The sequence below is a fragment of the Rhinolophus ferrumequinum genome, chromosome 11 (genome assembly GCF_004115265.2).
Source record: "Rhinolophus ferrumequinum isolate MPI-CBG mRhiFer1 chromosome 11, mRhiFer1_v1.p, whole genome shotgun sequence".
Lineage (NCBI taxonomy): Eukaryota > Metazoa > Chordata > Mammalia > Chiroptera > Rhinolophidae > Rhinolophus > Rhinolophus ferrumequinum.
This window is the reverse complement of record NC_046294.1, coordinates 66,968,768-66,993,624: the sequence shown is the minus strand read 5'-3', so window position 1 is coordinate 66,993,624 and position 24,857 is coordinate 66,968,768. Positions and strand designations below refer to the sequence as shown.

The 24,857-nt window shown below is 35.4% G+C and overlaps 2 protein-coding genes and 1 pseudogene across 4 annotated transcripts in view; 2 read left to right on the top strand and 1 right to left on the bottom strand.

Annotated features, from left to right (window-relative positions):
• Positions 1-744: 744 nt before the first annotated feature.
• LOC117030850 (60S ribosomal protein L36a-like) lies at positions 745-1,198 on the top strand (annotated as a pseudogene).
• Positions 1,199-7,623: 6,425 nt separating this feature from the next.
• Positions 7,624-11,090, bottom strand: JRKL (JRK like). Its single transcript, XM_033120543.1, has 2 exons — positions 11,016-11,090; positions 7,624-10,621 (listed from the first exon to the last, which is right to left on the bottom strand). The coding sequence occupies exon 2, from the start codon at positions 10,454-10,456 to the stop codon at positions 8,882-8,884; it is 1,575 nt and encodes a 524-aa protein (XP_032976434.1). The 5' UTR covers positions 10,457-10,621; positions 11,016-11,090; the 3' UTR covers positions 7,624-8,881.
• A 107-nt stretch (positions 11,091-11,197) lies between these two features.
• The window catches only part of CCDC82 (coiled-coil domain containing 82), a 31,351-nt gene continuing 17,691 nt past the window's right edge, over positions 11,198-24,857 (top strand). The window contains exons 1-4 of one of the 3 annotated variants that reach the window (XM_033120545.1): positions 11,198-11,245; positions 11,663-11,719; positions 16,314-17,041; positions 17,529-17,739. In XM_033120545.1, the coding sequence (XP_032976436.1) occupies positions 16,328-17,041; positions 17,529-17,739 (925 nt within the window). In that variant the 5' untranslated portion in view covers positions 11,198-11,245; positions 11,663-11,719; positions 16,314-16,327. Of the gene's footprint in view, positions 11,246-11,453; positions 11,720-16,313; positions 17,042-17,528; positions 17,740-24,857 lie in introns of those variants that run through there. The other 2 variants (XM_033120546.1, XM_033120544.1) reach the window with 2 other exon arrangements.

The following is a 24,857-nucleotide window of genomic DNA, read 5'->3' as shown; positions in this document are numbered from 1 at the left end:
ATAAAACATACTTATTAAAAGACCAGGCATCTTTGCAATTCAATAAAATATTCATTACCTTGGGGAAGATTTTATGAAAACTTAAGATAAAACTCTTGTATTAGATATTTTAATATTTTTAGAGTATAATCATCATTGAACATTTTTATTTAACTATTTACTTTTATTTGTATTTGATTTTTTTAAGCCAGTAAATCATCTCTAGGTAATATAAATTGGTATTGTGTATAAATATCTGGAATGCGTGTCAACAAAACAGATTATTTATATCACATGTTTATAGAAATTAATGAATAAACATTACTGTAAGCATTTCTAAATGATAACTTTGAAATAATTCTGGTTTTAGAAACCAATTTTTATGTTAAAACTCATCAAAAATCATCAATCTTGTTAAGCATCTTTCTTCATCTTCATATTGATCACAGAAGTACTACAGCAACCTAAATTACAAGAGTCATTTTTCTAACATGCCAAATATGTAAAGATTTAATTTCAAGTTCATGATCATACAAACCTGCAAAAAGGAATTGGGGGATGATTATTTAAATTTGTAGTTATGGAGCAGGTAAATATTTGTAGGTAGGTATTTTATTTGAGATGAATGAATGAATGAACAAACAAATAAATGACAAAATTTCATGGTCATATTAAAGGAACTAATAAAGTACTGAAATTAAAAGGGATTAATTGTTTCTCTAAGAGACATCTTATTCTTTCAGTACCAGTAGGACTCTCGGAAATATGGTGAACATTCCTGAAACCCACCAGACTTTCTGTAAGAAGTGTGGCAGGCACCAGCCCTACAAAGTGACACAGCACAAAAAGGGCAAGGATTGTATGTGTAGCGAAAGCGGCGTTATGACAGGAAGGAGAGTGGTTATGGTCGGCAGCCGATTTTCCACTAAAAGCCCGAAACTGCCGTGTTTCCCCGAAAACAAGACTGGGTCTCATATTAATTTTTGTTCCAAAAGACACATTAGGGCATATGTTCAGGGGATGTCATCCTGAAAAATCATGCTAGGGCTTACTTTCCCGTTAGGTCCTATTTTCGGGGAAACATGGTATAAAGAAGATTGTCCTGAGGCTTCAATGTGTTGTGCTCAACTGCAGATCTAAGAGAATGCTGGCTATTAGGACATGCAAGCATTTTGCACTGGGAGGAGATAAGAGAAACGGCCAAGTGATCCAGTTCTAAGCTTCATATTTTTATTATGAAGACAATAAAATCTTGTGGATAAAAATAAAGAGAGAGAGAAAGAGAGAGAGAGAGAGATCTTATTAATATATGAAATACAACTTTCCCTATCAAGATTAGGAAAAAGAAGATCCTACTGAAGAGGGTACACATATAGCCTAAAAATTAATTCATGGATAATTGATTTTTACACATTGCATTAAATTTTATTTCATTTGTTAAAATATCTGTAGTATACAGAACATAAATAAGGTAGTCCTAAATTTTTAAATGAAAATAAAAAATAATAGTTCTGATCAATTGTATGATCAAATGCAGCCTCTTATTTTCAGTTGCCATGGCCCTTATACATTTCTGCAACAAAAATTTTTCTTTACATGCCTTACACAAGAAAGCCTTATCCAATAAAGTCTTTAATAAAGAATGCAATTTGTACACATTTCCCCTCACATACATACTGACAATTTCCTGTTACTTGTGTGAATTTATACCAGACAAATCCACTCAGGGTTTTTCCTTATCATTCTTGTATGAGGATACAGAGATCAAACAGCAAACGGCAGAGAACTGAGGCTCAGCTCAGCCTATAGACAAAAGTAAGGTTACTATGAAGGCAGATATTTTGTTAGAGACACAAATGACATTATGTATAAAAAGACGGAATAGAAGAGCTACTTAGCTGCTTCATACCATTTATTCTCTGAATTTCAGAATGGCACCAAATACCAACCATTTCTAGCATCTTTTGTCAAAACGCTATTAGTGAAAAGGTAGAGTCCCACTGCTATCCATTTTCTTTTCAGTGGTTACTGAAACCACACAACTGTTCTCAGTCAACTTGAAATCACCTCAATATGATCATATTTTTTAAAAATAAGTTTAAAGTAATCTACCATCATCACTCATGTTTTAACTGTTTTTTCTTTTTTTTATTTTCCTCATTCAGAAAGAGATAAAAATTATACAAATGCTTGTCACTAATCTATTCAAATAATATCCCTTTCTTTATCCATCTCTCCTTTTCAGATTTCTCTTATCTGTTTCTTTAAACTTTATTAACTTTTTTAAATAAAATATTAATTTGTATACCTGGAAGGGATTTTCAACCACAATTGATCTTTTATTGCCTTGATATCTTTAGAACTTACTGAAATGCCCCTCTCTTTTTCAGAGATGTCTTCAAATTGAGAACTACAAATATCACATAACATGAAAAAAAAGTGCCTTTTAATTTAGAACGTAAATAAGAGGGTTAGTTGGCACATCATATAATAATAAAAGAAAGTAGCTTAGAGCATTGAAAAAGCAGTGCCAGAGCCTGATTGGCTCAACACATTGTAAACACCTAAAGTTACAAATCTTGATCTCTATGGTCCCCCTTTCAACCACAAACTCATATTCTTTAAATGATCTTACTCTCTCACTCTTCTCCTCACCTTTGAGTCCATTTGTCCTTCAATTCTGCCTATTAATAATATAAAAACGAACATATTAGTTCACAAAGTATTGTACATTATTTTATTTAAGCCTCAGCAATCTGTATTATTATCTCCACTTTAGAGATAATGAGAATCAGAGAGATTTAGAGACTCACCCAAGATCATACAGCTAGGACTTGTGATATCAAGATAAATGGCGACAGCAGATGCTTTATTCTCATCTTACATCAATCATAAATATAAAAGAAATAAATATATATATGTACGTATGTATGTGTACACACATATATACATATACAAACACACACACACACATATATATATAAATATATATATTTAAAAGAAGCAATTATAGCCATCCTAGAAACAAGAAGGTAAACTTTTGGAGGACCATAAACTGTGTGTGAGAAAACTGTGTTCCATATGATGAAGTGGTGAAAGTTGGAAGCAGGAATCCAGATATGACCAAACAAGAGGCCTAGTACAAGGATCCAGGCACATACATACACCACTTTTCAGGCAAAGGCACAAGAGAAAATGATGCTGGTCTTTAGTAAGGAACAGAGCTTGTGGTAATAATAGAACAATGTTCCTGGTAGCTGGTAAAGTCAGGAATGGGGAGCATCCATGCTCAGAAAATGAGCTCGCAATGCCCCATCTGGCTGGATATAATGCCCATTCCTTCCTCTATCAATGGCTCCAACCAAACCTTAGCAGATGTGTCTATACTTCCCACAATATGTGCAGAGACCATAGAGACCATAGTCTTTCAGGCGACCTCAGCTGTAGTGAGGAATGCAATTAAAGAGTGACCAAGTGTTGGAAGAGTACCGGCTCCATGATAGTCTACAAACTCTGCAAAGCTTAGGGAAGGGTAGATGCTTCTATGAGAATAACTGACGTTACTTATTTGTGCTTCAGAAAGGGCTCATTATTCAGTGAAATTTGTGTCTTTCCCTTCCATTGTATAAAGTTATTACTAGGAAGCAGCTACCTAGCTCAGGAGTCATTTCAGAGCACCCTTTCTATCAAGGTGGGGCCAGGGGCTCAGTTTTCATCATTAGAGTATGAACTAAAATATCACTTCTGAGAGAAGGAAGTTAATGAGCAGTGTATATTCTTCATGCTCTCTTTTCCTATCTGCTAACTGTATGCAGAAGACTCTAAGGATCTAGCAAATGCAAAATCACAAGATGGAAGGAGCCCAGGTCCATGAATCACCACTTGAGAAAAAGTCATGCTCCAATCAAGTCCTATATCACCACAAGACTGCTGAAAGAAAAAACATTTATTATAAGTTTCTAAAATTCTGAGGTTTGTTTTATCAGCCACAGTTATCCAGAGCAACAAAGAAATTGGTACCCTGAATCAGGGTGCTGCTGTGAAAAAAATCTCAAATATGTGGCATTAAATTAGTGATAAGGAAACAGGCATCAGGGAAATAACTACCAGAGGCTGGTAAGATGGTACCGTGGTGAAAAAAAAAAAAAAGCGATTTTGTAAATATGACCTACAATAACTTGGAAAGCAGACCAAATACCTGTGTGCTTGTAGCTCTATAGCAGTGGTTCTCAACTGTGAATGATTTTTGCCCCTGAAGGACATTTGGCAATGACTGAAGGCAATAAAACATGAAAATTTTAGTAATTTTTTAAGACCAGCTCAATTGTTATAAGACCACTCTTCATATCAGATACTACTTTATGTCACTCATATCAAAATTAGTCTTTTATTTACAACCTGTCAGCATGTAACATTTAATTCATTCTTTTTTTTTTTTTTAACATTTATCTCCTCCTCTCCATTGTAAATTTCTTGAATGCAGATAGTCTTTTCCATGTATCCCATATATTGGCTAAAACATGTTTTACACATAGAAAGAATACAATTAGTGGGTTTTGAGTACACATTTGTTGAATATATACTACTCTGCAAAGTATTGATTCCATGGTGCTTGATCTCATAGACCAAGATTAAAAGACACACATCACACAAGTCACTTCACTATATAATGTCTTATAGAATCTGAGGCCTTATGAACACTAGTTTTCATATTATTAGGTGTCCCCAGTGCTACCTTTTGGGTATTCTTTCTCTCCCAACTTCTAATTGCATGAGACTAGCTACTGTGTAAAGTTGTCAGCTGCCTTAAAAGGGAAAACAGAAGATAGGACATTTCTAAGTAGTGTAGTTGGTCTAAAGAGTTTGAATGGTGGTCTTTTAAGGAGTTGCGGGATTAGAACATAGACTAAATTTTAGTACTAGAGTACTAAAGAGTATCAAAAACAGAAACCACTATGGCTGTTTGTGGGAAGGAATGGATCAGAGGCAAGAGCATGCATGCATGTCAGAAAAAGCTAAGAAAGAGGAGATAAAGATAAGAAAATAGGTAATTTCCTTTTTCTACTTCAGACCAAGTTACACTAGCTTAATTTCGCATTCAGTTAAAAAATTATTTGAACTCCTTAGCCCATCAAGTTGGCTCTGACATTAGGATGCTAATGAAGAGATTATTATAGATGGGAAGCAAAGCAACACTTAATTTCCCTTCCAAACTTAAATCCTGCTTCTCAATTAAAGATACGAATGTGGACTTCTGAAGACAGAGTGACTGGAGATAGACTTGAGGTCATAAGCACGCAGGTAGTGGAAATGAATGAAGTTACTCAGGAGCAGTAAAAACGAAGAACAAAGAAAAGCTTAAAATGTAGAGTGTACAGAGTAGAAGCCTGCAAAGCAATAAATAAGCAAAATAAGCAAATAAGCTTATAAGCAAAATAAGCAAATAAGCAAAATAAATCATACAAAGTCCGTGTAGTATTATGTTCGCTGTTCCATATGAGTTTACAATAAACCGGATAGTTTTCCTTTCAAATGTTATTTTTCCACCTTGATTTCAAGATTCTGAAGGACAAGAATCACTCTTCCCTTTCTTTTACATTTTTCTAAACCCAACGCCCCAGTATAGTCTTACATGTACAGTAAAACTCAACGTACAGTAAAACTCAATGAATTCTTGAGTCACTGAATTTAAACCTAGCAAATAATTCTACTTCCCTCATCCATCCATCCCCCAAAAGCCCAAATCTCTCATAAAAAGCAAGTTTCTAACTTCCTGCATCAATCCCTGCAGGTAAAGCTACTATCACAGAACTCTTGGCTATTAGGAGCTTGGGTTTAAAGAAACATTGTACATACAGTTAGTTTTCTGAGAGATGTTGTATCAAGGCCATCAATGGGGAAACCTGGCAAGACTAGTCAGAGAACATGAGCCTATGGCTAATTTCTTAGTGGAGCATTAGAAAGCCAAACAGTTTCTGCTGGAGCAGTGAGGGAATAGGAATTGGAAATGAACAATTTATGACTTTGGGCCAGATACAGTACCCTAACAGCTTCTGGCATCATCCACTAAATGGTCCCAACTACTGATCAAACATATTTGACTTGGCACTGACTTCTTAACATTCCAAAGCTGAGAAAGGAAAAAAGCCCAGAGATTGCAGGGACCATCTATGAAAACAGCACATACTAGGTAAGCCTGGGACTAGGGTGCTGAAATGCACATCATTGCAAAATGAACTTCACTGCAAGCCACTTTTCCCATTTTTTTCTCCTCCTCTAACCACCTATTTGAATGTAACCTTCATTCTCTTACCCCTATCATTTGGGGGCTTAATTTTTTTTTCCTTTTGATGTGTATGTATCTGAGTGTATACATACTCATATGCTTTTGGTAGTAGTGGTTTCCAGTAGTGGTCTAGCAAGATTTTCATGTTAGTCCTATACTGTGCCAACTCTGAGATTGCCTCATGACCTAAAGAGAAATGTTTGCATGAACTTTTCCCCAATGGGTTTTAAATTGTGGAAGTGAGAAAGAATCCTCACTGAGCATGGCTAACCAGAAAGCAGAGAATGGATGATCCACGTTTCAAATGCTATTAGGCTGTGGATAAACAGGGAAATTGAGACATTACAAAGTAGTGAAAGGAAGGCTGACCTCATAAAAGGGGAAAGGAAAGGGCAACTGCTGCCACAGTTACACTGGAAAATAGAGAAGTAAATTCAGATTAAGTGTGGCAGGTGGTGGAGTAGGGGAGAAAAGAATAAACATTGAAGATCGGAAAAGGTTAGCCTAGGTTGGATAATGTAAGCATAGGCTTTGACATCAAACACCTGGGTATAAATTCTTACCTGTAGCTAAGTGGTGATCTTCAGCAATTAAGAGTGTGAGCTGAGCATCAGTATTTTCACCTAATTCACAATATGAGGGTTATATAAGTACATTGCTTAGAACATGATATTCAGTTAATTGGCAGCTTTTATAATTACGTTTAAGGATAGAAGGGTCCAAAATAGAACTGTTAGCCTACCAATGTTGGCAACTTCAGAAAAGAGCAAACAGCTATAAATCAAAGAAAGCACAGTCTTTCACAGGATAGAGAAAAGAGTGAAAAGATTTACAGTCAAGGCCCCCAAACAGTGAACCTTTTACTAGATACTAAAGTTTAAAATCATACACCTCAATTGTGATGTTATTTTGCCACTAGGTGGCAATGATACAGCTGAATTTCACTGATAAGGTTAATTTTAAAAACAGCAAATCCAGACCAAAATTCCAAGAAGCTTTTTAGTGCATATTTTCATTGTAGAAAAATGAAAAAATCCTTTTATTTATAATTAATTTATAGTATAAGGTGTAATTGTCTGACTCATTATCTGTTAACTTCTGATGCATGTTTCCTCTGCACTAAGGCAATTCATGCAACACACACAACTTTTAAAGTTCTCATCACAGATGTTTTTTAAAAATCTAGACATATATCATAAAGGTAACAGAAATTACAGAAAGCTAAAAATCTTTCTGAAGTTTTAAAATTCTAAGAAAGGCACTACAAAATGCAAAGTATTTCAATGACAACATTAAACTTTAAAAAATGACTGAGCAAGAACAATTATACTTTATTTTTCAAATTTAAGGCCAAAACATTAAACAATATGGAGACCATTAAACAATATGGAGGCTTTCAAATCACAAATTAAATTAATATTCACATTTGTCAAGTCTTTCATGTCTTAAATAAACATTAAATTTACTAAGCAAATTTATCAAAATTCTGACAAATTCTAGAAGAAATTACATGTTTTTACAAATGTCAAAATAATAAATGATGAAATTCCTTAGAATCTGGCACTTTCCATAATTATTTTCGTTTTCTTCATAAACCAGGTCATAACCTATGGCTTATCAAAAACAATAAAAACTTTATTCTTTTCATATGAAATAAAAGAAGGTACAACACTTTTTCAAATTATAGACAGTATCAAGTACACAGTAATAAAAAATAATAACTTTCAAGTTCCCAAGATGTTCCTCCACATAAAAGGTGGGAGTTCATATAACCACATGTAGCATTACAAAACCTATACTATAATTAGATGAATAAATAATAAATCTATACTGTTACCCAATTCATAAAGACCCAATTAAAAGAAGCCTATTTATTCCCTTTGTATAAATAACCTAAAGTTCCCCAAAATTTCAACTCCCAGTTTTCTACAAGTGAATAGATGAGAATGTCTTTTATATCAACTTTCCAATAGTTTTCTCATTAATTCAGCAATCACTTTCTATATTGTATTTACTTCATTTGCAGAAAAATCTTCCCTTATTTGCCACCCACACAAATGTAACAGAAGTATGATTTCTAAGTTATTTTTGTAGTTCATAGATCACTGTTCCCTCATTATTGAACTTCATCTTGAATTATTATAGATCACGCTGAAATCTAACAACATAGTTATTTCCTCATTCCATCAGTGTATACAGATACCCAAAACATAACCATTTAAGATGGTTAGCACAAGAAAAGATTACTGTGGCAGCCCTCACAAATCAATCAAAGATCTCAGGAAAGTGCTCAATTTGTTCACTATTATCTGTAACTTTTGCTAGAATATTTAAGGAATGCCACTTTTATAGGAGGGATAATTGTAGATCTACAAAAGTGAATACATGTGTACATGTAATTTATATCTATACAAAACCAGCTTCGGATTATCTGCACAAATAAAGGGACAAGAGACACAGATGAAAAACATAATCCTCAAACCACTTTAGATACACTTTTGTATCTGTATTTCATAGGATTGTGTCGGAGAATTCAGAACACAAAGAAAATTAAGCCATCATTACAAAGAGGTTAAGAGTTACAATCACCAAAACAATGATAACATTGAAATGCCATCATTGACCTGAGTTGGTCATCTTCTGTTTATTTCTGATGGTGGCTCGAAGTTTACGTATCACCAGTCTATCAGGCAGAATCATATCACCTTGTTGTTCTAGATAATCCAATAAATTTTCAGTCCATTGGAGAGCAGTTGCATGGTTTATATGTTTCTCTGGAATCAGTTCTATTTCCTCCTCATCATTTTCACTGGATTCATCTGTCTGGCCTTGTGCTCTTCTGATGATTTCGCTATCAGTTAACACTTCATAACCTGGTTCAGTACTGTCCACTTCAAGCCATTTTTCAATGTTCTCAGTAGTCACATTTTCCAGTCCTTTGGTATGTTGTAAAATGGTGGCCACAGTAGCCAGTGAAATATCTTCTTCATCAAAGTCCAAACCTTCTTTCTCCTCTATGGTAGGGAGAATCTTCTTCCATGCTCTGCTAATAGTAACTGGCTTTACTAAATTCCATGCCATTGCCACTTCATAAAGTGCATCTAGCAGAGTTAGCTTTTTCCAGAATGATCTCAGATCATTACCTTCTTCCAAGTTGTTCTGGAGAAGACCTGCACGGTAGTTTCTCTTCATTGTCTCTATGACTCCCTGATCCGAGGGCTGAATCAACGAAGCTACATTAGGTGGTAAATATTTAGCAAATATTTGGCCATCATCTGACCTCAGGACATTTTCATTTGGATGTGTTGGTGAATTATCCAACAAGAGAACAGCCTTTTCCTGCAGGCCTTTGGATCTTAAGTACTCTCGAACTTGTGGCACAAATATCTTATCAAACCACTGTCGGAAAATGGAAAGATCCATCCATGCACCTTTCTGGCTAAAATAAGAGACTGGCAAGTTTGAGGTGTCAGTTGACTTGAAGGAACGAGGTTTCTTTGCTTTCCCCACAACACAAAGTTTAAGTTTGTGTAAACCTGTTGCATTGGCACAACACATGATAGTGACTCTTTCCTCAATTGACTTATGCCCAGAGACAGTGCATTTACCTTTGATTACTGAAGTCCTAGAAGGTAGGCATTTCCAAAAGAGTCCAGTTTCATCTGCATTGTAGATTTGTTCAGGCTGCAGATTCTCTCGTTCAATAAAGTCTCGAAAGTTGTTACAAAAATCTTCCACAGCAGTCTCATCTCCATTTAATCTTTCATTTCTAATGTTAATTTCTCTAATGCTGTGGCGCTGCTTAAAACGAGTTAACCATCCAGCAGAAGGGTTAAAGTCACCATCCATTCCCAAAGCGTAGAAGAAGAACTCTGCCCTTTTTGCACAAATGGGTCCAGATACTGGATTCCCTTTTGCTCTTTGCTGGTTGAACCATTCCAGCATTGCTCTATCCAGTTCCTCATACATGGATGGCTTCATAGATTTCCTCTTGGCCAGAAGACTGGTGGAATCAGAACTGCTTGCATAAGTGATAATCTTTTCCTTATTTTTTCTTATATCCCGAACTGTTGTCTCACCAATTCCATAAATAACTGCCAGTTGTTTGGATGAACCTCCGTCTTCAAGTTTCTTTATGATGTCAAGCTTATCTTTAATAGTCAACACCACTCGCTTCCGTTTCCCAGACATGGTTGATACTCTGGGACTCTTCCCACACTTACACTGAAGCAATCCAAAAAATCCTGCTCTCACAAAGACTCACTTTAACACAGTGTTACACACTCAGTCTTTCAACCTTACCAGGAACCTGGTGGGCCTGACCCCGTCCCTGGCTGGGCTTGGCTGGCAAAGAGACTGTAGAGGAAGGTGAAAGGGAAGGAAGTTTGAGGGAACAGGCCTTTAACTTAGACGGACAGTAGAGGAGGCCCCAAGTCACCGCGGTTAATCTGGATTGCAAACATTTGTTTTATTCCCCCAGTGGCCGCGGGAACGACTAGAACCCCATCGTCACCACAAACCTCCTTCACGCCCAGATCCCGGATAAACGCCCGTCACTAAACCTTGCCACACCCCAAAGTTACAGAGAGCGGAAGAGCCAGGGAGTCGCGGACTGGCCCCCTTCCCCAGGGGGACGGTTGATTCCTTCCCCAGCAGCCAACCCTTTCCACCGCAAGCCCCGTTCCCCGCGCTGGGCTTGGCCTGGACAGTCCTCCCGGCCCCTCACAGCCCGCCGGGCCCCTCTCCCCACCTCAGTTGGAACCGGGAGCCTGCACCGCTCCCTGACTAACGCGCGGCGACCGCTCCTCCCCCAGCACACGCTCCCGGAAGGCGCCCCCTCCCGCCGCCCGGCTCCGCCCCTTGTCCCACCCAGAGGCGGGACTTCCCCTGATTCCCGGAACAAGGTGGAGTGTCGACTGTCTAGAGTGGGTTCCTGGGGCGGAGGCGAAGGCGGAGGCAGAGGCGGAGGAGCTTTGAAAGGTGAGGAAGCGGAGGCGGCGCGGGCCAGCTCGGGGCGGGGACTCGCTCCGGCTCCAGCAGCTGGTGGTTTACGCGAGGGGCGGGGGAAGCCGCGCCTCCCTGCGGAGCGGGAGAGAACTTTCCGCGGGCACTCGCGGGGTGGGTGGGACAGTCTTGAATGCATTTTCCCGCGGAGGGCTCGTCGGATTCGCTGCAGTGGGCGGGGTGCAAGTTCCTTCCGCGGCGGGAAAGTGGGCGGGGACTGATGTGCACTCAAGTGGTGGTTTCGCGCGTTTCTGGGGTGTCCGGGCGCTTGTTTGTTTTCTGAGTGCGGATCTTCTCTAGAATCTTAAGTGTTTGTGTGCGCACGTCATCTCGAAGGGTTGTCTAAGGGTCCCATTTCCTAACTACGGTGCTTCTCCCCGCTTCTGGAGGCAGAATAGCGGACCCGCGGGAGTCCTGCGCCGGGTACCTGCGTCACACCAGAAGAGCCAGGTTTGTAATCATGAAAATGACTCTCGTGTTTACTTTCGAGATGATCTGTTCCTTCTGCTGCCACTCATCCCTGCTGGATTTAGCGAACCACCTTCAGTGTTGCAGATTTTAAGGAATACTGTCGTTGTCGGGGATGCCAAACTGGCATGATCCAATCTGCGAAATTGTGTGGAGTATTGGACCGCGATCATAAGTGGGGGAAATTGGCTTTCTTCCCTTTATATGTTTCTTCATATTTTTCTATGTCTGCCGTGTTGTGCTGCCCTGCTTAACAGCCAGTGGAAGAACTATGATCAATTTATTCAAAGCAGTGTGATAAGAACATACTTGTAGCCCTTAAAGTCATGTATTAAGCTGGCTCGGTTTGACGTCCGTAGTAATTTCATCAGATTGTGAGCTCCTCAGGAGCAGAGACCTTGTTGATTTTTTTCTAGTTACGCCACAGCTCCCTGCTTGTGCTGGCAGGAATCCATTAAATAACTATTTCTTTGGCTTCTTAAATTCTCCTCTTTAAACTGTCATGTAAAAGCAAACATCAAGGAGAGGTGATGTTTTACAAATAAACAGGAATTCATTCCTTCTGTTAGAATTTCAAGTAGTGGCTGGGGTTCCAATGCACTTCAAAGCTTAAAGTGTAAACTACCGCCTAGTAGGCTATTCCTAGAATGAATCTTTTCTTGAGGATTCATCAACGTCAAAGTCTAAGAAAGGCCTTTTTTTCTGATCAGAAAGCCTTAGTTGTAGAGTTACTGCGTAAGAGAAAGAACACAAGCAATATGGATTATCACCTTTACATTCTCTGGCAGTCAGCATAACTGTGTATGTGCATCTTGTGTGATATTAACCATGAAGCACAAAGATGTGTTAGTATTGATTGTCTTCATTCACTCATTTAATGCTTTCTGTTTGGAGTCTCTTTGTTTTTTCTTGTTGCCCAGAAGTAAGGTATCATTAAAGAAGCTTCCTTAAATTCTCATTTCAAAAAATGGAGTGTATACTCAGCATATATAGAAATTACACCTATTTGCGTGGTTCTTTTTTGAGTGAATTCTAACAATCAAGAAATGTCTTATATATACATATGTATGTATATATATATGTACACTTACAAGAAGTGGAGTACAGCATTAGGAATAGAGACAGTGGAAATGTAATGGCTGTGTGCGATGTCAGAGGGGTAGTGGATGGGGGTAGGAGGGTTGACACAGTGTGAAGGATATAAATGATAAATGTCTAACTATTACTATGTTTTGTGCACCTGAAACTAATAAAAAAAAAGAAATGTCTTACCCGTCAACCTAGCTTTACCTTGTCATTTCTCTCAGGTTTAGTTCACTCACCTTTTCCCTCTGTCATCATTCTTTCCTCCCCAGCTAACATAGTAAAAGTATTCACAATTTTGAAAAAGAGACGTCAACTATATTCAAATTATCTTCTTTTTCAATGACCGAATTTTTGACATTATCTACGTAAATGGTAATTTTGAAACATGAGGGGCCCTGGAAATTTGGCACTTGGCCAAATGAAACTTGATTTGTTTTAATTAAATAATTCACTTCTCCAAATATTCAACACTGAAGAGTTCCAAAATAAAATTTTTTCATCAGAGGCTGCCTTTTTTTGAAATTGTTACTGTTCAACCAAATGAAGAATACCTTAAATTTTGTGATCAGTGTCATCAATAAGATGGCAGAGGGAAGTCTGCAAATTTTCATCTCTTTAGCACATTCTTTTCTTCCTATTGGATAAGTAATTTCCAGAAGTTTCTGGCCTAATTTATGTTAAATAATTAAAAAGCATGTTTGTAAACTTTAAAACTTTTAATGATTATTATTTTCTGAAACTAAAACAGCATGAATGAGAGATAAAATAATGACTTTTTAAAGGCATAATTTTTACTACCTTGTACAAATATAATATTGGCAGCAGTCACTGTGTAACACTAGACTGAGAATGAAGAGACCGGATTTCTAATCCCTGCTCTGTCACAAACAAGCTGTGTGATTTTCAGTAAATCATTTAACTCTCTATGTCCTTGGCTTTGATTTTTATAAATGAAGATAATATCTTTCTTCCAGGAATTTAAAAATATATATGAAAATGCACTGAAAAATTACCATACAGATAGGGTTTTTTATAACTTAACTGTGCAGTTATAGGTATTTTTATAGTGTGACAATCTTAACCTCATTGTCATAGGAATCACCTATTGATATGATAAATCATGGTATAGTTGTATAAATAATCATGTAGTGTATATGAAACTGCTTTTGAGTACTAATAAAATCTTCTTTCACTTTAATGTTCTCAGTGTCCACATTTGCTTTAATATATCTGCTAAAGCCATGTTTGTCATTTGTTTTCATAATTTTTTTCATTATTTTTCGTAGTTCAGACAGATTTATTAAAAAGCCTTACCTTCTTACTACAGTGTAAAGCACGTCCACACTTCACTTATGCAAATTTAACTATATGTGTTTAAAAAATACTTCTTTGTAGTACATGGTTTCAAAATATAAGCTGCCTAGTTTATCTGGTGCTTAAAAAGAAAAAACAGTAATCTTTTTAAAACATGGAGGAGAAACTGGGTGGACATATTTTGAAGCAGCATATTATGCAAAAAAACATACTTTAAAGAGTGTTGTATTTTTTTAAGAGTAATATTTTCAAAATGAGTAATTTTGACCACACACAATTTTCTTCTTTGCTGACTTTAATACAAGCCTTCTGTAAGATACATCCCAAGGTAGTTACAAATAGCAGAACATTTGGTCTATTGGCTAGAATTCGTTAAATTTCTATTACCGTGCTGAATATATCTTGTAGCAGTTACAATGATAAGGTGGAACTTCAGCCTACACTATAATTTCTGGTATATAATCTTAACAATCTTGTTCTGATTTTATACGAGTTGTTACCATTATAGAAGTAGTCATATTGTTTTATAAACATACCAGAATGTATACAATTAAATGAGAGGTTATCTATCCCTCTCCTCCCCCACCCCCGCCCCCCAAAAAAGAAAAAGTAATCATTTTGGGAAGCTATAAACTTGGTTCAGTAATACTGCCATTGCTCAAAAACATGTTGGTATTCTATTTTTGAAATTACCTTCAGAGTTTGAAGCACATTTTAAAAATGCCTTTAATGGTCTTTAATGGTAGTGAATCTTTATCTTTTGAAATTGGATTTAATTTCTGGAAGCTGCTCACAGTCTCACAGTCTCTTTTAACTGAGACAAGTGAATAAAGTGAGTGTTTTAACCACTCGGGTAAAAAATGAAGTGTGATGTGTTCATATATTTATATATAGTTTTGATACTATGGTTTGTGGACAATCTCTAGGAATGTTCTTGCTATGATGGAAATGTTAGAATAATCAGTCTTAGAAAGTGATTTCTTTGAAGGAGACAGCACTCAACTGAATACATAAACTCTTCTACATGTATTATGATGTCAGTCTCATTACACTGTGATCATCTGTCTAGTTTCCTTAGCACCCACAGAAGTATATAAATGCTCCTGTGTTACTGTTTTTCTAGTAATCTTAATCATCTCTTAGTGTTGCTTTATTATATACTTGTGATAATTTTAATGGAGTTCATCCTTTTCTGAATCAGATATTTACAACATTTGTTTTCCTTTCCCAATATCGTGCTCTGCTTCGCCATGAAACATTTTTGTTTTTTCACCTGACTACATTATTGGATTGTTAGTAAGTTTTCTGTTGGATTATACTGTATCTTTAACTTGAGTAGTTTAAAGTCATCCATTTTACTAAAGTATATAGAGGCTGCAATCTTAGTTGATAGGTTATCTCAGTTTTGCACCACTTTTTTGTGTCGATTACTACTTTATAATTTTCTTCATATACATTGATCCTTTATGTTATAAGTCATGTCATTTCTCTGTTCAGAATCCTTCTTTGTTTACAGGATAAAATATTCTGGTAATCCCATACTACTTTTCTATACTTGAATCTTTTTTCCAGCATAAAGCCTTTTTTTATACCTTTTTAGTCACATTTATTTATTAAACATACCATGTTCTTTCCCAGTGCCAAAGTTTTGACCTTCCCATTTTTATCTGCCTGAAATCCTTTTTTTTCTTTTATTGTTTTTGTTCTAATATAACCAACCAATCCTTCAGAAGCCTATCAGATCATATCTTTTCAATAAAATCTTCAGTGAGGCACTTGCTATTCTGTTGTTTCTGTACCTTTACACTTTTATTGCAGTTATTTTTATCATTCATTTGGTGCTAGATGAATACTAGCTTTTATTTTTCTAAAGTATTATAATGTTTATGTGTTTTAGTTCTACACATGGATAATTATCTTCTAAAGAACAGGACCATGATTTTTCTATGTATCTCTTTCAACACAACATATAATTCAGAATAGACGTTCATATAATTTTTTACGGATGTTCAGTACATTATTTATTAAATAACTGTTCTGCCATCTTCACTCAAGATATTTCAAGTGATGTTACTTTGGGAACATTTGATAATACTAAATGTAGTTTTTACCATAAATGCATTCATTGTTGTAATCTGGTTATCATTATTATATTTCTAATAACTTGATTTTGTAGACGCTTAAGTGAAAATGGTACATGTTAGAAGATATGAAACAAGGAGAAATTCTAAAACTCAAGAGTGTGAGCAGAAATCTCGAGTTGATTGGAGGCGGACTAAAAGAAGTATCTTACAAAAGGATGATAGTGATGAAGACCTTGATGATGAGGAAGAGCTCGATAGTGATACAAGTGTTGACAATCATGACAGTGTTGACAGTGATGAAGAGCTTTCTAATAACGAGGAGCTTGATAGTAATAAAAAGCCAGAAAATGAAAGAGAGCTTAAATTAATTAAAGTTGAAAGCGAAGGAAACAACTGTGAGCATCTCATTAACACTGGCAACGTTTCAACATATGAAGAAGAAGACAAAACTAAACATAGTAGTATTGATTTACCAGATCATGAAAAGCATTCAGAAGAGGAGGAGGATCTCAACAAAAACACTGGACACATAAAAGAGGAGGATTTAGAAGAAGAACATATTAAGCGAGGAACGAGAAAAAGGTTCTCCTGTGTGATGTATGACAGTGATGAGAGTGATGACAGTGATATCCTAACACCTAGAAAAGCAGGTGCTAAACGTGCATGTAGAGTGGTTGAAGATGAATGTTCTTCAGCAGAGATGGAGCAAACACAGCCTGAAAAAACTTTAGCTGCAAAAAAGCGAGAACAATTCCAGAAACTGCAAAAACTCTCAAAACAAAGATCTCGTCAGAGACGCAATAGTAGTAGAGATTTTGAGGTGTGTTATATTTTATTGGTTTTGTTGCTGTTTTACATTTTTACTTGAAGCATTTATTATTATATAAAAATCAAAGTGCTGAGTCTGTTCTATTTCTCAATAATTCTAGAATTTATTTTCAATGCAATATCCATGAACATGTTTAATTGCAGTATTGTGTCTAATATATTGTTCTATCATGAGCCTCAGTTCATCACTTTTTTTCAAAATTGAAAGACTGTTTTGTATGGTCTTTCTGTTTTTAATCTTTTACTTATAATCTTAATATCTGTTTTAAATGTTTTACATTACTTACTGAAGCATATTATCCCCTTCCTAATTTGAAATTTCAACATTTAACACAAGATTTTTTTTAACCTTAAAATATGAAATTAATTTTTATGGGTCATTTTATTTTTTGGTTTCAGATTTAATCTTTTAATTTCACATCCATACTGACAATATTAAAAGTACAGTTTACTGAAGGAATATGTTTTAATTTAATTAGGACTCTGAAAAGGAATCCTGCCCAAGCAGTGATGAAAATGAAGAGGAGGAGGAGGCTGAGGAGGATGATTATGAATCTGATGAAAGTGGAAATAATTATATTATGGATGGCTTTATAGTGCAAGATGAAGAGGGTGATGAAGAGAATAAAAGCCAGCAAGGCAAGACATTGACTACATCACAACTGAAATTAGTAAAACAGAATTCTCTTTGTAAGTTACATATCAAGAAAATGTTTTATGACTGTTCTAATCATGATATTATATCAACTTTCCAATCAGCCTTTTCCTATCATGTTCTAAATCATTGATTAAGAACTGGCTTCATTTTCAGGTAACTTGAATTTGTCGGTCTGATAATACTTCATTCTAATGGTTTGAGGAACCCCTTATACTCTTAAAATTTTTTTTTAACTTTTATTTATTGTAAGTGTGTTTTTCCAGGACCCGTCAGCTCCAAGTCAAGTAGTTATTTCAATCTAGTTGTGGAGAGTGCACCTCACAGTGACCCGTGTGAGGATCACTTTGTTGTTAAGAGCACTGCTCTCTAACCAACTGAGCTAACTGGCTGCCCCACTCTTTCAAATTCTTGAAAACCACCAAGAGCTTTTGTTGCTGTGGGTTATAGCTATCAACATTTACTATTGTATAAATACATAACAGAGAAGTTTAAAATAATGTTAATTAATTGACTTAAAATAACATCAATAAACTCATTACAGGTTAACATAAATAACATTTTTATGAAAAATAACGATTTCCCCCAAAAGAATGATTTTACATTTTAATATTTAATGACCAGCTTAATAGAAAGCAGCTGGGTTCTTATACATATCTGCTTTTGCATTCAGTCTGTTGTGATGTTTTTGTTGAAGTAGATGAAAACAAATTGCTTCACACAGATAGGTAGCTGGAAAGGAGAAAAGTATTTTCAAAGTAATTGTGGATATTCTCATTTGACACAGCACAAAAATTCGACTAATGATAGTTTCTTAAAGGTTAGTTGCAATATAGAATCTGAAACCACATAAATGAAATTTTAGTATTTATATTACAGTCCATTGGTCTATTTTGTACTTTGAATGGATCTTTTGCCCGTGCATGATTTTGTAACATCATGCACTGGTTATTTGGAAAATATTGGTTAATTGAGTTATTCAGGTATTATAAATATTGACACATTTCATTATAAAATATTTTTTAAATCACATTTGTTAATATCACCACCCATCTCATTAGAAAATTCTTTAGGTTGGGACAGCTGTCAAGCTCACAGTAGCAGACACAAATTTTTCAAAAATCTCATAAAAAATAAAAACTCATAAAAGATAAAAAATCTGTTTTATATCTTTGGCAACAAAAACTGTCAGTTCTTGAAATTACAGGTTCCCTTTGTTCTTTTTTGAGAAAATATATGACAAATGGCAGAATTACCATAGTTTGTCAGTCCTTTCAAATAAACATGGTGTTTCATGACAATTGAAGCTTTTTCAATTCCCAGTCCAGTTTTTCCTCAAAGTACGATCAATCATATTTTGGTTTGCAGCATACTTCCCATTTTATCATACTGACTACTAAAAAGATGGATGCTCAAGACTCAAGATTTAATAACATTAATAATTTTAATTTTTACTACATCAAGGACACTCTTAAGCGAAAGCTTTTTTACTGAGTACATAGCAGTGATGACTACAATAATTACTAGTAGTTTGGTGCTACTGCCATGATTCATGTTAGGGGGCCAGCTGCCTTACCCATTGTTACTTTTGCAACATTAGTGAAAAATCTCAACAGGTTGAAAACACAACTGATTATCTTAGCGTTACTACTTTGACCTCACAGATCCCCTTAAAAGGAGTTGGGAACCTACTAGTCTACAGACCACCGGTTTGTAAAACCACCGATTATTATCAGGAGTATTGAAGCATCACTCAGTGAAACCTATCAGAAATAGGAAATTAGAATCTTTTATATTTCCTTATAGATAATGAAAATATAAATAGGACCCTAAAATTTAGGTATCTGATCCCTATACTTGTACATAAATTCAAAGACTTTTTTTTTATGATGTTTTACAACTCTGGTAGACAAACAGGCTGTTGGATGTATACATTTTGTTTTTCTTAAAGAATGCATCTTTCCCAATTTTTTAAAAAGAGCCTAGTTACTAAAATTAAGTGTAACATGGTTCAATGTGGATCTCATGATTTGTAATAAAATAGATTTCAAGAATTTTTTCAGTTATAGAGATGCCAGTGATGGGCATTTACATATTGAAAACTAATGACTATTTTCCTTAAATCAATAGGCATTGCTTCACCTGCCACCTGGATATTTAAATCTCAGGGAAACTCAATTGGGAGGTATCCCATCATTCTGAATTATAATGTCTAGAATGTGATAGAATATTTGTTCAGAGATACCCACTCATACCCACTTCTGCTAATTAATGAAAATAAAAGTCTAGCATATGGGCACTATTTTAACTTCCTTCTCTATTCTACACTGCTATGCTTGCTTTTGCTTTTTTAAGGGCAGTTGTAGATGTACTGAAAAGTTGAGTACAGAGCGTTCCTATATAACCCCTCTCACACAAAATATCCCTGTTATTAATATCTTGCGTTAGTTTGGTCTGTCTGGTATGATGGGCCAATATTGATACATTATTATTAACTGTAGTTCATAGCTTAACTCAGGGCTCACTCCTCTTTGTATTATACAGTCTATAGATATTTTTGTTTTTTTAAAAAAAATATTGTTCAATTTTAGCTGACATAAAATATATTAGTTTCAGGTGTACTACATAGTAATTAGACATTTATATACCTTATGAAGTGATCCTCACAAAAAGTCTAGTACCCATCTGGCATCATATATGCTTATTACATTATCATTGGCTATATTCCTCATGCTATACTTTACATCCCAATAACCATTTTTATAACTGGAAATGTGTATTTCTTAATCCCTTCCCCTTCGTCACCCATCTCCATACCCTCCTCCCATCTGGCAACCATCAGTTTGTTCTCTGTATCTATGAGTTTGTTTCTGTTTTTTAATTCATTTATGTTGTTTTTTAGATTCCACATATAAGTGAAATCATACATATTTGACCTTCCGTGTCTGTCTTATTTCATTTAGCATAATACCATCTAGGTCCATCCATGTTGTCATAAATGGCAAGATTTCATTCTTTTTTATGGCTGAGTACAGTGTATGGATTTTGACATGTATAATGACACTACAGGTATCCACCATTACAATATCATACAGAATAGTTTCATTGTTCTAAAAATCCCCTGTGTTCTACCTATCCATCCCTCCTTCCTCTGAGCCCCTGGCAACCACTGATTTTTGTAATGTCTCCATAGCTTTTTTACCTTTGCCAAAATGTTTTATAGTTGGAATTACACAGCATGTAGCCTTTTCAGATTGGCTTCTTTTACTTAATAATATGCATTTAAGTTTCCTCCATGTCATAATGAGGCATGATACCTTATTTTTATCACTGAATAATATTCCATTGTATGGCTATACCATGGTTTGTTTATCCATTCACCTGTTTAAGGACATGTTTGTTTCCAAGTTTTGGCAATTATGAATAAAGCTGCTGTTAACATTCATGGACAGATTTTTCTGTGGACATAAGTCTTCACCTTATTTAGGTAAATATCAAGGAGCTCTGTGCTTTTATTATTGAGCATCTCTACTTCAGAAGCAGATGTCACTCATTTTTTATAGGATACGTTTTATTTTGTGTGTTGTTATTTCTCCTTCTGGCTCTGTCCTTACAAGCCGCCTTTCCTTAACTTGTAATCATACTCATGCCTTTTCTCCCCTAAGTTGGCATGTTCCGTTACATACTATTCTAAATCTTATCTTTTTGTTTAAGTTTCCCGGTAATTCTACAAAGCATTGTACTCAGTCTCTGGAACCCATCAATCCAGTAAAATTGTTCTCACTCAAGTTAGTGGTAACTTCCTAGTTGCCAAAATGCTCTTCATTTCTTGTATTAACCTGGTATTGCTACGTGCCTTGCCACCAACCATTGACGACTCTCACTTTCAGAAAGTTCCCTTTTTAGCTGTTAGGGTACCAGTCTTTCTTGCCCTTCCCTTTATAATATTGCTTTCCTGTTTTTCCACTTGCTGTGTAATACTGATGTTTCTAAAGGTTCCATCCTAAAGCTGCCTTCATTTTGCATGTGCTTCAGGCACTCTCCCATAACTTCAGCCCAACCTATAGGTAGAAGTTTTCAAACTTTTATTTCCAGTACAGACTTCTCCAAAGCCTATGGTCCAGTTTTTCATCATTTTATTAAACATTTTCATCAGAGTGTCTTTCAGACACCTCAGACTCAATATGTGTAAAACTAAAGGATTGAGAGGGAGTGTGAGTTTTGGGGTAGTTGTAAAATTGTTGTGTTTTTTTTGGTTGTGGTGGTGCTTACCTAACTTCATATGCATTGGTCATAAAACGAAACACCAAAAAGAGTGAATTTTATGATATGTCAAAAAATGAATCTCAATAAAGAAAGTCAAGGGAGCATCCCCCGCTAAAAAACTAACCTAAATGATTAATCAACTTCACTTCTGTTTGTATTCCTAATAGCCGTTAGAGTTGGTGGCACACTATGGGAACTCTTGTTAGTTGGACGGGTGGGTGATTAAGGTAAGCATATTGGCTGAAGTCTCCTGGATCTTATATAGTTCAAGACAGAGAAATGTTAGATGTGATCAGATTTCTTAAAACATTAGAAGAAAGAAACCCACATACTTTACAGTGATAACTTATGACTTGGTTAATGTTTTTAATACTTACCGATGTTTATGCCATTTATGAATATAAGTAAAATTAAATATAGGCAGTTTTCAATTTGCCAAGGGTTTGTGTTTTAAAGGTTGCTATAAATTAATTCTTGCATTTGAAAATCAGAATATATTTTCTCATTAAAGCGATAACCTATATGATGAATTATGAAACCCACTCTGTGGCCTGGGTTAGCTTGTAATTAGGCTAGTAGTCCCAGATTCATTCTCTCCCCAATCTCTATAAGAACACTGACAAATATTGATATTCAACATATCATCAAAATTTAGGAGCAACATTCCCTAACCCCAAATTCATTACCCAATAGTCACAATCAGTGGCTTACGCTATTTTACCTTTTTGAAGAGAACAGTTCCATCTGGAAGAAAACGTTTTGTCACTCACTATCTGCCGTTTGGCTCTGAGAGATGCATCAGTAACACTTCAAAATAGGCTAGTTTCCCCTTCTGCTATATAGTTGCAGCCTTTGAAGACAATCACAGTCCTTTTCCCTTCTCGTCATTCCCTATTAGTATTTCTCTATATTTATTATGAGACTGCGACTCCCAGAAAAGATATGATAGAAAGTAGAGGGACAGACTAGCAGTGGTCTGTTGTATCCCAAATCTGTAATGCATATTCACCAAAAATATTACTCACAGGTAGATAGGAATAACTTTCAGATTTGTGGACACTGAAGATTATTTTTTCCAATACTCTGTCATATGCTCAGAGTGACAAAGAACCAAGTAGTAGATATAAGAAAAGTCTATCTCTAGTGCCTCGCTAGATAAATACTTGCTACCAGAATACTGAAAGTTAGTCTAAGAGTGAACGTTAACTAGTTTTCACCTAGCACAGAAAGAGGTTCATTCTATCAAAACAGCACAGAGTGTGCCTAAGAACAATCTTGCAGTCATTTATGCTAAATGTTAAATCCTAGAAATTTCACTCTTAGTCTAGGATAAGTAAAAAGTACCAGTGTAATATTTCGGCACAAGGTCAAAAGTTAATACTGCCCTGAAGCCTCAGAGGAAGAAAATGTCTGCGAAAAATGTTTCATTTAAGGAAACAAAAGAACATTGTATAAAGCTTTGCAATCTGTGGGAAAGACATAGGACGTTACAAAAAGAGAACAATTTGAGGTGAAAGAGAGCTAACTAAGGATAAATTGCCAGAAAATTAAAAAATAACATCAGAAATACAGTCTATATTGAAAGAAGTAAAGAGCAGAAAAATAAGTGCAGAAAAATCTCTTCAGTGATGTATAGAAGAAATTCTAGCATAGAGGAAAAAAAGAAAACAGTTCTGAGGGAAAAGTTAGTAAATAAAGGAATAGAAATAAAGACTATTTCATAAATTCCTGTGGAGGGGATATACAACAAATGAAAATCTAACGGAAGAAAATCACATAACTTTAGTGAGATATGTAAAAGAAGATTTTAATGTACTAAGAGGTATATCTTATTTTTTAATGGAAAAACATATGGAAATGGGAACTTAAAAATGTCATGGAAGAAAATATTCTTGAGTCGCTGAACACACCATTTATGCAGATTAAAGAAGCACACATCCCAACAAGTTGATGAAAATAGATTCACAAATAGACATGTGAAGGAAATATTTTTCTAATTACAAGAATAAAGAAAAGTTATCTAACCATTCTTTTTGGAACTTAAAAATGGTGTAATATTAGGTGCCATATTAACATTAATATGTCAAAAGAAAAATTATGTCATAATTTCAGTAAATTCTAAAAAGGCATTTGATAAAATTGAATGTCCATATCTAGTTTTTAAAAATATTAAAAATAGTAATATGAGCATATGTCCTTCGCATAACAAAGAATATTTTAAACCAAGAGCCAAAAAAACAAACAAAAACCATGAGCCAACATCATACTTATAATGAAACACTAGAGATAGTCTCTTTACAATGAAGAACAAGATAAAAATATTCTTACTTTGTTATAGATATTTTTGAATGATGTATGACATGAAATTAAAACAGGAAATATAACTATTGAAAAGGAAAAGACATTATTTGAACATAATTTGATTATATGTACAGAAGCTGTAAGATTCTGATTTATTTAACCAAGGATACGGATGTTAAGAGAAAGGATACGAATACATTGCAAGCAGGAGTAGATGAAGCATATATTTCTATAGTTTTCTCATGTTCTTTTTTCCTTATGTGGGTTTTGTGGGGAGGATATGTTAGAGCAGAAAAAGAAGCCAATTTTTTGTTCTACCTCTGCCCTTTTATACAGGGCTGACACCTCCATTCCAGAAGAAAGTACACCAACAAATATACCTAAGAGAATATTTATAAACATTATCTTGGTTCTTGAAATAAGCTTAGCACTAACAAGACCACATCATCCTCAGGGTTGGGGGAGAAAACAGTGAGTGCCCAGGAATTTTCAAACAATATCTCCTCTCCAGCTCTGTAATGTCCCAGGAAGCTCATTTTGCACAAATATTTAAGAATCTGACTATTTTTGAATTAGTGAAAGATCT